We start from the raw sequence: 13,036 nt of genomic DNA, 5'->3' as shown, positions 1-13,036 counted from the left end.
GTTAATGTAGTAGTATACTCTTGTGTAAAGATGATGGTCAGATGGCTATTGTCGAGTAGATGCGAGTTCTCATTAACTACAGAAGAGCGAACATCAACAGAGTTGATTCCTGCTTGTCTGTTAATAAACAGATTATCTGCAGGAAACTATCAGTATTGCCAAACCAACAGCGTTCCAAAGCTGCCTGAAATTTCCAAATTCAAACTGCATTTGGCAAACTGCAAGAAATTTTAAAATTCTAGAAACATTTCTGCAAATATATTGATCTAAAATAACGGAGGAGTTAGAAAAATAACAAAAACAAGTATTATGTTTGTTATAAATGCACGTGACGTTTTTTATCTATTTATATAATATAAACAGTTTTTTTAATTAATACAGTTCCTGTGTATTTTATAAATTTATCTGGCCACCCGATTATAACGTTTAATGTTTATTGTTTATTGAAAGTCAAATATTGTTAAAAGCTTTCATTGTCGATTCGCTTGTCCCAGAAAAATTGCGTACGAAAAAATCATTCATATTTTTTTGATTTCGATAAATCTCTGCGAAAAAGAAATTGTAAGTACTACTCATATGGAGTACTTTCAGGTAATACTTGTAGATAACAATTAAGCTTCATGCAAAAGAATCACAAAAAAGAACTAGGGTATAACTAAAGTGATAAAGTTTATGTGCTATATAAATTATTTTTTCTGCTGTTTTTCTAGGAAGTAACAAGTGCCTACGTAAATGAGAACATTCGACAAATCGCCGAACAAGACCAGACAGTGACAACTTACCTGTGATCTTCACCAATACAAATAAACAGTAAATAAACGTTTATCGTCAGATCTAGAGAGAACAGTATATAATATAATACATTTTCTTAGTCATACGATTTACCTTTTGTTAGCGTCGCCATGTTTTTAAATATTTTTTTATTTTCTCTACACGACATACTTACTGACGGTTGTATTAAGCGAAAGAAACCATTACGTCTTTTACGTTTTATTCCAAGAGATCATAAGCCATACCAGTCCCAACAGTTATATATTTGTATATATGCTTGTAATGTATATAATAGAATGAAGGTAGTATATATAAATAAATGTGTATGTATATCGTAAATGTTGATTGTTAGTAATGCGTTTGTGCGATTCTGATTGACCGTGAGCTAAACTGTCAAAAATATTTAAATATTTCACAACATTATAATTTAGATATTTATAAACCACACAACAAAGATTAAAATATCAACAAAAGAAAAATCATTATATATTTTTTTGTTTTTTATTAACGTGGATTTATATAAAAAAATATATAATCTGGTTTTTCAATCGTCTGAATCATCTGAATTTACTGGATTCAAGATATATTCTTCTCTGCCCATCATGTGTTCAGGAAGGTAACTTTCAAGCGGTTGCTTGCACATAGGACATAGTCTCCTTCTTATTTTTAGAAGGCAGATCGTACAAAATCTGTGCCCGCATGGCCGACATTTTTGTATTCTTTTTCCTTTTACATAGCAGACTCCGCATTCTATAATTATTAAAAGAGATGGCATTGCATATGACATATTTACACTTTAGTACTTAAATAATTAGCAAAATACAGAACTTTACGTTATATGCTCAATTGTGTTTTCTCTAAACCATATGAAAAGCCTAAAAAATATAAATAAATCCATTTACTGATACTATATTTGCTGAAATGCCATGCGTGTGTATTTGATGGATTTGGAGAGAGGCGTAAGCGCTTATTGTTGTATGCGCGAGTGCCCTGCGCGGCACGCTAACTTAGCACTTAGATCCGTCCGAGTACGGATACTTTGATAAACTTTTCATGCCTCGCCATCCAACAATATTACAAACAATAAATATATACAATGTATCAAATAGAATCACAAAAACGTGATCTCGTTAAAAATAAAACGACCGAGGTGAAAGACTTCTTGTTAAAATAGTGGAAGACGATACCAAGGAAAGTAAAATATCTAGAGAAGAAGATTCAGATTGGCCTTAAAAGAAACCAAAAGAGTACTAGTTGTCACAAGGATGAAATTGTAAAGTACATAGATGAAAGATTTAAAAAAACTAATTTGTAGTTTATATAAAGAAATAGACATGGCCGTCAATAAAATATATCTATATCGAATGAGTCGAATCTTACGAAAGTAAATGTTTCGTATACTGATAATAGTATACCAAGAGATTACAAACTATCTAATAAACCGTTATTCGAGCACCGTACAAAAAACAAATCATGAAAAGAACGTAGAAACAATTGAAAAAGAAATGTACAATGCGTGCGATATTTTAATAAATCAGTTAGTCGAAGGTAAAAAATTATTAATATAAATAAAATAATACAAGAGAACGAAAGAGATGAGAAATGAACACTACTGCCCTGGAGGCGTGAAACAAAAAATCAAGACATGATATGAATAATATACGTCATTCAGTTGGTGGACCAATTTCGAAGAATTAATCAGAAAATATAATAATATACCTGATGCATCTGAATTAATAGAAGACGAGAAAAGAGACGTGTTTTATTTAAAGCAAACTGATTACAAATCGTGACGGAAATATTTTGAATAAGACATAATCAACTTGTAATATAGATAAGACAAGCTGAAGTAGAGAGAGATGGATCTTCACAGTGTGCTAGAAGTGAAGCGATGCTAATGATATGTGATTAAGACGAAAAATGATCGCTGCTACGAGTGCCACGACACGGGACACACGGCACCTAACTGCAAGAGGTCAGATGGCCAGCTTAAGTATTACAGTAGTATAACGCTGACCACCTCGCTTTTACATGCTGGTTCAATTTGCCTTCAAGAATGGAAACGCGGAATTAGGACAAGAGTGAGGATGACGCAACTCATGGTAGAGTGAACGAAATAATTACTACAACCAAGGCAGTAAAAATATCTATCTGGGAGCAAAGAGAGGCAAACGAAATTATTTTCGATGAAATAATTCATATTCGTTTTAATTATATATGAGATGTAATCATACGAAAACTATAAATGTCAGTTCTTATTTTACTACAATTCTAAACACCAAATTCAATAATCATTAAGTTATGTGAAAGATTACCGACCGAAATTATGATTGACTAAGTAGGAACGCGCTCGCATACTTTGACGATCACAAGATGGACGGCAATAGTCACCTCATGAATATTGATGCCAGGAACACGGTCGTGCTCACACGTGCTTCTATATTCACTAGCATTTGACCCATCACATAGATCAAAAACTCCTATCATAACACAATTCAATGTACGAGTTCAAAGTCTTATAATTTATGTGATTAATTGTCGACCGAAATTATGATTGACTAAGTAGGAACGCGGTCGCGCTCGCATACTTTGACGATCACAAGATGGACGGCAATAGTCACCTCATGAATATCGATGCCAGGAACACGGTCGTGCTCACACGTGCTTCTATATTCACTAGCATTTGACCCATCACATAGATCAAAAACTCCTATCATAACAATTCAATGTACGAGTTCAAAGTCTTATAATTTACGTGATTAATTGTCGACCGAAATTATGATTGACTAAGTAGGAACGCGGTCGCGCTCGCATACTTTGACGATCACAAGATGGACGGCAATAGTCACCTCATGAATATCGATGCCAGGAACACGGTCGTGCTCACACGTGCTTCTATATTCACTAGCATTTGACCCATCACATAGATCAGAAACTCCTTTGATTCTAATAAAGTAAATACGTTTATCCAAAACACAGGATAAATAGAAGAATTAATCAAACGGATTAAAGGGTAAAAGTTATAGTACCTACTTTCCTCGGTTTTAGAGTGGCATAGTTTCAAATGACGTGAGTTACAATATCACTGAGACAAAAATAGCTAATAATGTTAAAAGCCAAAATTTGTCATTAATTCATCATCACAAACAAATAAACCAAAGACAAATAAACTGGAATTCCAAAGTAAGAAACGAGATGGGAAAGTGATTAAGATCAGAAATGATGGAAGATAATCATGATTTCGTCCTTGTAGATAAAAATGGAGTCAACCCTGAATCATATAATAGCTTAGATCTGAAAATTAAATTCATTATACTTGTAATTTTTTAATAAGATTACGAGGTGAAATTTTCACAACATAAATAAAAGATCACGTGATGATAATATATTTTGAAAAACAAATAACACTGTTAATCCTATTAAAATGAATACATGCTTAACTCTGATCACTATCCTATCAATGTAGAGATTGACAGAAATAAAATTAATAAGATTACTAATTTTAAACACATTAATTATAATAAACTGTAAAATTCTTGGTTGTAAAATGAATTGGAATATTGTTCCATAATATTGAATCATTAACGTATGAACCTGAAATAGCATCCTGCGATATTTAACACGATCAAAGATGTTATCAGTAATGTAGTTACCGATATTATGCAGAGCAAAAAAACAAATAGATAGAGCAAAGCATAGATGACTAATGACATCATAATTTCTCGTAAACCTAACCCAACCCAAAGAACAATTATATAAAAAATCGTGTAGTACGGCAACTAATAAGAGATTCGAAGAAGAATACAAGAAACATAAGAAAGTTTTCAATAAAGTAATCAAGGATACCCAAATAAAAATAGAAATAAATAGTAGTGAAAAGAACAGTAAAATGTATGGAAATATATTAATGATAAATTGATAAATTAATTAGAAAAATTAGTATTTTTAATAAGTTCTTAGGCGAAGTGTCCATCAAGTTAGTAGTTCTATCCAGATGGATGTAAATTATCTTGTAATTGTATAGCTTGTAACTATCATCTGGCAATGAATTTAATTTAATCTTAAAATGTATTATTAGCTCGAGCTTATTCAATAACTTAAGTGTACAATTGTGTTTTCTAATTATGCTTTGATTAAGTCATACCAAAATCTATATGTTAATAAAATTTAAAAGATATACATTACAATTTCATACCGTAAAGTTCTGTAAATAGACATATCCATAGAAAATTTATTTTATATATATATATATTTATATATATTTATATATATATATATATTGCAACGATTACCGAAAATCGTAGACTCGCGCGAGGTTAGCAAGCGGCTAAGCGAGGTGAGCCGCGTTCGGTTCGCGAGAGAGAGAGAGCGCGTAAGGGGCAATGACCGGGAGGGGAGGCTCCGAGCGCTAGTATCACTGTGCCACTCAGTCAGTTCGTGCGCCTAACCTGTTTCCGAGCCGTTCGAGTTTTGTTTTGTTTGCTATTGACATTGCATTTTGCGTGGGTGAGTGCTAGCAGCAGCAGCAGCAGCAGTAGCAGCAGCAACAACTGCAGTAGCAGCGGCAACAACAGTAATAGCAGCAGTATCAGTAGCAGCAACAACAACAGCAGCAACAGAATTCGAGGTGGTACAGCAAGCAGCGGAGCAGTTTAATAACAACGTGTTATTCGGATACGGTTGGCCACCGTATCCACGCCGTCGTTGCGGTAGGTGCACCTTAATTCCCGTAATTAATCATTGTGTTAATTTTGGCGTGCGAATCCGCGCAGCGAGCGCGAAGAATTTGTTTTGCGTGCGAGCAGGTAGTTCGCGGCAATCGCGGTTTTTTCTCTCTCTCTCAAATAGCGTGTCTTGTCATTCACGCGTGCGTGCGTCAGACTCTCGGCTGATTCCCCGTGTAATTTAATTAGCTAAATAAAGAGCATCTTAATCGTTATATTCTAGTTAAACAGTCGTTATTTTGTCATTCCTTTGTCCGGAGGTCGCGCCAGTGTTTATTTTCAGGAGATTCGAATTCGCCGGTTGCGAAGCACGAATCGCGCAAGTATCGATAGACGCGAGTCGATAACCTAGGTTCCGGTGGCGGCCGCACGAGCGCTACGCGTACGAGCGACAGCGCCGCCAAGTGGCGAGTTGGGGGAACCCAGCTCGGAGAAGTTGAAGAATCTGCGCAGGCGCACTTCGGGGCAAGGTAGGTTACTGTGCTTTAAGCACATAGATAACAAGGCGTCGTTTAGTCGCATCTAAAGGTATATTTGCGTGATTTTAGACTAAACGGCAGCCTGTTACAATATATAGTAGAATAAACATATATATATGTAGAATAAAGTATAGTAGAATAAATACACATACACATATATGTTTATTCTTCTAGTTACATATTTTATTTTGAGTTGTACTTACAATTCTTCATTGTGTACAAGTTTCTTGTTGTCTTTCGCGTTTCCGAGTTTGAGTGTGAGTGTACTTATTTGTGTAAGTATGTGAAAGTGTCGTATCTGTGTTGTCTTGTGTATTTATTTATGCGCATTTCTGTACTATCTCTTTCCTTTCTTCCCAGTTCTTTTGCCCTTCGCCTCTCTTTTCATTGCTTACTAAATCTTCCTTTCTCCTTTTGCCCTCTCATTATTATTGTCTTTTTATTTTCCACTTGTACTTCTAACTTTAGTACGCTTATTTCATTCAATCTTCCTTATATTCTCAGCATTTCTCCTCTTATTTTTCTCTCTTCATACGTTACCCATTCATCCTTATAGCTATTCCTCTCACGTAGTAGCTCCTTTCCCTTTCTCATATTTGCTTTATGTTCCTTTTGTTTTCAAATTGCACTTAAAATTCTGTATTAATTTTCTTTTCTTTTTTTTTCTTCTTTCCTCACTCGTCATACTGACACTCTTCAATTTCTTCTCTTATCTCTCTTCTGTCTCTCTCCATTATTTCCCTCTTTACCTTGCATTATAATTCTTCGATTTCCATTTTTCGTTTGTTGCTTTCACCTTGTTGTATATACTTTCACTTCCTTGTTCTGATTATCCTACCGGTCGGTCTTTTCAAATTTTACTTTGTTTTCTATTCTATCTTGTTTTTCCTGCACTGCCCTTTATCGTTTCTTCTCCGAACCAACTTCTTGCCTTAGGGTATCTTGTCACTCTTATTCTTCTTTTTCTGTCCTTCTTCGCAGCCTACTTTTTTTCTTTTCTTTTAGTCTTCTTGATATGCCCCTATGTCTTTTTTAATTAGTTTCTTCTTCTTCTGTCTTGACATCGTTGTGCCGTTGTTTTATTGCTTTCACTTTTAATTTTAGCTCTCTTGCTTTTCTTCTTGCTAGATTGTGTTTTTCTTTAATGATTTCCTCTTTTTGCTCTTACGACTTGCATTTGATTATTTATATCTTCTTATTTTCCTTACACTCTCTTTCATTTTTCCTCTCTTTTTATTCATTTCTTTCTTCTGTTCTTCTTGCATATACTATCTCGCCTCTTATCCTTAGTTTTTCTTTCAGCCACTCTTCTACATCTTGTTTCCTCTTCCAGATCAGATCTTCCTTTATATCCGTAATAACGATGTTCAGTTTTGTGTTTTTTCTTTATAATTTTTCAAGCGTCTATTCCATGTGTTGATTTTTTCCTTGTGCTTTCTCGTTTTCTATCTCGCCTCTTATTTAAATATAAACTTCTTAAGACTTCCTGACAGCCGTGCGATCAACCAAAACTTTCATTATTATTATTTTATATTCAATGAAAACTGCTTATAGATATACGAGTACTTTAAGCTAAGTAGATCACTGTTAACACTTGATATAACCTTACAAATAAATGACTTTATCTTTTTGTGGTTAATGAAGCTGAATGAAACGAAAAAGAAGCTAAATGAAATTCTGTATTCATAGGTGTACCTTCTATTTGAAACTTCAAATGTCAAAAGTTCTATGGATATGCCTATATTCTACTCTTATTTTAAATATGACATATGCATGCCTAGTAATATAATTTTTACAACGCTGATCTATACATGTATAGTTAAATTAAATTTTTCATTTCAAGAAATTCATTTAATTTAACATTTACATGTATAAATGTTGTTGTAATGATATTACTACCTGACTTTCCGCCCTTTCCTCTACGACGCCTCTTCCTTGGTCTTTCTGCATCAACTCCATCTGTATATATAAAAAATAAAATTGGCACTCAATATTAATTATTACAAGAATATGAAAATATGTAATTCGCAGCTTTTTTCAAAGAGATATAGTATTAGAGTATTGTAATAATTATAAATTTCATTGAAATTAAAAAAATATTATGAAAAAAATTATTATGTGATAAAGCTATGATTATAGTGTATATTAGTAACGTACATTTTTACGATTTAAAATAAAATCTTTTTCAATATTCTGTAACGGTCCGCTAAATAATCAAATTATTTTAGTAGCCCGTTAGAGATTTTAATTCAACTGGTCGGTGCGGGGCTTACCGCCGCCCCGGTCAGCTGGCCGCTCGCTGGCGTTCCGCCGAATACGGGCGGGCACGCGCTGCCCTGAAAAGGGATCGCGAAAGCACGGCTAATGCACGAGAGCGTGCGTGAGTCTCAATCACGGGCGTAGGAAGGGACAGAGGTGCCTCCCTGGGTACACTCAACACAACGTCAACACATGAACGGGTTAAACCAGGCTTTATTTACGTGAACTTTCTATACAAATTCGCACGCCGAGATTTCGCTTCGCGTATTAATCCGGAGGGAGAGAGAGGCGCTCGCTCGCGTAACTAAACGCACGCAAATTCGGCACTTATTAACAGAGAGGAACTCACCGCGAAGTAGCTGCTGCAGCCAGACTACTTCTTATTCGTCACTCGCGTCGTCGCCCTTGCTCGGGCGGGCAAAGTCTGCCCCTGGTGATTGCCCGCTTTAGACGACTGTCCACAGCCTGCGACGACCTTTGGGGATCGGCCTTCTTTTCTCGCGCACTCGCACTTTTCTTCTACACTCGGACACTTTCCTTCTTTTCTCTTCACACCTTTTTCTTTTTGGTTCGCGGGAGCACGTGGCGGTCAATCTCGCTTGCCGGTCTTAGTCGAAGTGTCGTCAAATCGTTTTTTTTCCCCCCACTCTCCCGCTACGGCACGCGCCTGCTCTAGTCTCGCTATCTCTCTCTCTTTCGCTCCTCGCTCGCTTGTCCCCTTGGTCGCGCTCGGACTCGTGCGCGACCGATCCTCCGCGAAAACGGCCCCGGCCGTTATAATTCACAACATCGTTTTACATATTGTTGAGATATTATTCTTTCATAATTTTAAATAATAAAAAACATTGATACTATACATTACTATCGTTTCGATAGTACAAGGTTTATCTTTGTGAAAATGTCAGTGTGTAGATAAATATGGAAAATAAACAAAAATATATAAGAATAATTTATACCGTTTAGTATACGTGCAGGTTGAGGTCTTCTGTCCACTAGTATATCATCATCGAAAGCCTATATAGATATATAGTTTTATAAAAGTTAATGTGTATCATATGAATTGAAGAGGCATATACTAATATAATCAACATGCATATTATTATAAATTAAGTGAGAAAATGTGATACAAAAACTCATAGAATTCGGCAGCGAGAATTGTTGCGCTGAATAAGCTAGATAAAGTATGTTTTGGCGTTGGTGTATACTGTAATCAAACTTGAACAAGTCATTACGTGTATATAGCGCTTTTTATGTTGACAAAGGCTGTGATTTCTCCATCATCCGTAGTGTTTCAATGGTTTTTATGTTGTAGAACATGTGTAAAGCTTGTTTTCATAAAAAACATGTGATATTTATATTAATAAGATTATATGTAAATATTTATTTATGTCCTTTATATATGTGTTGCTTAAATGGCTAACTCACATCTGATTCAATTCACTTACTTGATGATGATTTAAATCGTTAATAGGGAGACGTATCGGTTCATCTACGTGTTCAGGTGCCTCATTCAGCCCCTGCCTCACGTTAACATCAGCTATTAGCTGTAATTAAAATATTTAAATTTATTTCGTAATAATACAATTCACGATTTGAATTATATTTAACATAAATTTATCGAATCGTGTAATTTAATAATTTAGTTACTTGATCGTCATTTACATCTTCAACAGGAAGGAGTTCCGGTTCGTCTATTTGACCTTGTCCGAGTGCCTCATTCAGCCCCTGTCCAACGTTAACATCAGCTATTGGCTGTAATTAAAATATTTAAATTTATTTCGTAATAATAAGATTCTTGAACAAAACTATATTTATGATGGATTTCAGACAGTGTGTGTGTATGTGGTATTTTCCTCGCACGACCAAGCGTGACTTGAGTCAGCCTTCACTCAATCATGATAACCTTACAAATTCACTCACTTCCCTTATTTGAGTTGGGCAAATACGCTCTCTCGCGCCATGTAAAGTCTAGTAATATAAGTATTTTATTTGTCATTTGTTGGCGTTGTTTAATAGATTCCTCCTTTTTGTAATTGCGAACCGCGATTTTCCTTATTATAACTCTCCTAGCTATAGCGAGTTGTTTTCTCCGTGGAAGTCAATGCCATCTTTCTTGATCGGAGCTGAACCCTTATAATATATCAACAGAAGATGGTCCTGACGCGCAGTGGCCAAACCCTTTTGCAGATTTATCAAATAATGTTATTTAATAAGTAACTTACCAGATCATGATTTTCATTAACAGCACGAACAAGATGTGGTCTTCCTCTCCGACGTGGAATATGTGCCATTGGTTCAGGGTTTTCTATTGCTCCATCAGCTTGCTGTAATTTATATTTTTATCCAATCGTATAGTAATTTTCATCCAATGGTATAGTAATTTTCATCCAATCGTATAATATACATAGTATTACTTCAACTGCACCCAACATTAGTATATTTACATTTTCATTCATGATTGCAGCCCGGTTTCTAGGACGAGGTGCTGCGATCCGTCTTCCGCGTCGTACTCGTTCCCTCGGTGGTACTTCCGGTACAGGACCTGGCATCAGATTATGATCTCTCCCGAGATTGTTTCTTCGCCTCCTTCGACGTATATAGGCATTTTCAAATTCACCACCTACAGTGAAATTAAAATGAGATTCACATAAGAATGCTCAAATTATTTTGTTAGAAATGTATATTTTATCAAGGGAAATAGTACTGTACCTGCACCAGGGTTGTGCTGAAGGATACGTATTAAATCTGGTACGTCATCCATATCTACCAGGCTAATGATATTATTAATCGTATTACGTTCCTGGTTCTGCATAATGACTAATAATTTATTCAATTAAAAGATTTTACATTTACAATCACGGTCTGTATGTATTAACCGTTATAAGTAGTCCTACTTTCTATCATATGCCCTATTAGTTCTAACTTTGAATTTAGCTTACTTCTAGCAAAGTGTGGTCTTCTAGTCGCAGCTACTGTCAATAAAAATTCCTGAACATCATATCTATAAAAGGAATTATAACCAACCTCATGAAAAGCATATTTGTTACAACAGACTTAACTGTTTATTTCGTACGTGAAGATATTGTTCAGTTTAATTACTTATTTTATCTTAAATTACTATTTGAAGCGATATAACAATATTATATACATAATTTAGTGTGTGTGTGTAAAAGTATTGTAAAAAAAACCTATAATCTATAATAAACTTCTATATTCAACCCTCATCGGTCACCGTGGGTAAATTTCACCCAAACAAAATTATTAACTCCTCAGAAAATACCTTAGTGTTTGAAAATACCCTTAAGGCGCCATCTACTGTTAGTCTGAGGTACCCTCTATACCTTTATACAGTTAGCGTGGCTTAGGACTCTTCTCTGTGCGTCTGGCATTTGTCCAGAGTTAACCCTCAAAAATCGTTGGGTGAAATTCACCCAGTGTAACTACATTTTTCGTGCATTCAATCTTTAAAATAATTATACTTTTTAAAAGAATCAATATTATATTATTTTTTAATGAAATTATTATGTTTTAGGAGTAGATTCCTATTGGTTTTTTTGCTTTATATGAATTGTGTAAAAAGATATAAATTTTTTAATTAGAAAAATGACTTTTTTGTTATGTTAAATAAAAACAATTTTTTAATGTATAAAAAATTAATTTTGATTAATGATACTCATAAAACATCTTTTATAATCCTTAAAAAACGCATACAAATTATTTTTAGATAAAAAAAACTCATTAGCGAAGCAAAATGTTACTTTTTCGACGGTGAATCTCACCCAGTGTGACCGTTATGCGATTCTACTGAAGTGTGACCGACGAGGGTTAAAAGGAAAAACGTCAAGGAGATGTCGAATATACATTTTGTAAGGTTAATGTATTATTAATTGTCAATAAAATATGAATCAGTATTGATTAATAATTTGTACATAAATTTATCTGACCTCCCCAATTCAAGATTCTGTTCAGCACGGCGAATAGCAAAATCAGACTGAATTAATTCCAGTGGTCTTTTTGGTTTGACATTCAATCCTCTCATCGCATTTCTTATATCCTTTCCAACACTTGCTGTATACGCTTTAAGTTTTTCTATAAATGTATTTATCTAATTAGTTAATTGCTATAAAATTTATTGACCTTTTAGTAATGCAATTGTAATTGTAGCTTAAATAATCGATACCAAAGAAATTTTTTCAAAGAAAGGTATTTGGCATATCACACATGTTATAGCTAAGAATTTACTTATAATATATCAAAGTTATATGAACATTTTTTATACTATCATTGTACTGTAACGAGCATAATCGAATTTGCTGATGGATGAAGATCGTCGCACAATAAAGCAGTATCGACTGACGCACATATTAATAATAGTGATGACGATTACCTCACCCGCACGAGCATACACATTATTACCAGTTACAGGACTAGAAAAGCAATCATTAGATATATTATATTTCAGTTATTGTTCTACCAATAAACTTACTGATCATTTTCCAAATATTAGGATGTTTTCCGAATATTTTTTGAGCGTGCATGTTTATATTTTCGGAAATATTATTTGTTTTTATTGGTTGATTGTAAACAGATATTACATTTGCTAATGGTACCCAGGTAGTCCTAGAAATAATTTACAAATTAATGCGTTGACAACTGATTTTGAGATTCTATTGGAATGTTGCATGTTACAGTACTTTAGTGATTCACTTAAAAATCACAGATGGTTTTCGTAATATTATTACTCGACTAATCACAGAATTTAAGGCAGCGATTAGAGAGATAAAAAAGAGTCAAAGTGTATAC

General features: G+C 34.4%; 1 protein-coding gene across 1 annotated transcript; it reads right to left on the bottom strand.

Annotated features, from left to right (window-relative positions):
• Nucleotides 1–9,271: 9,271 nt before the first annotated feature.
• On the bottom strand, nucleotides 9,272–11,020 carry LOC131666917 (uncharacterized). Its single transcript, XM_058939998.1, has 5 exons — nucleotides 10,943–11,020; nucleotides 10,678–10,853; nucleotides 10,456–10,557; nucleotides 9,881–9,985; nucleotides 9,272–9,777 (listed from the first exon to the last, which is right to left on the bottom strand). Exons 1-5 carry the CDS (start codon nucleotides 10,992–10,994, stop codon nucleotides 9,655–9,657), a joined length of 558 nt encoding a protein of 185 aa, XP_058795981.1. The 5' UTR covers nucleotides 10,995–11,020; the 3' UTR covers nucleotides 9,272–9,654.
• Nucleotides 11,021–13,036: the final 2,016 nt, after the last annotated feature.

Source organism: Phymastichus coffea, unplaced genomic scaffold, assembly GCF_024137745.1.
Source record: "Phymastichus coffea isolate CEN01 unplaced genomic scaffold, Cenicafe_Pcof_1.1 PCOF00004, whole genome shotgun sequence".
Taxonomy (NCBI): Eukaryota; Metazoa; Arthropoda; class Insecta; order Hymenoptera; family Eulophidae; genus Phymastichus; species Phymastichus coffea.
The sequence above is the reverse complement of the archived record's forward strand: the minus strand, read 5'-3'. Positions and strand labels throughout refer to the sequence as shown.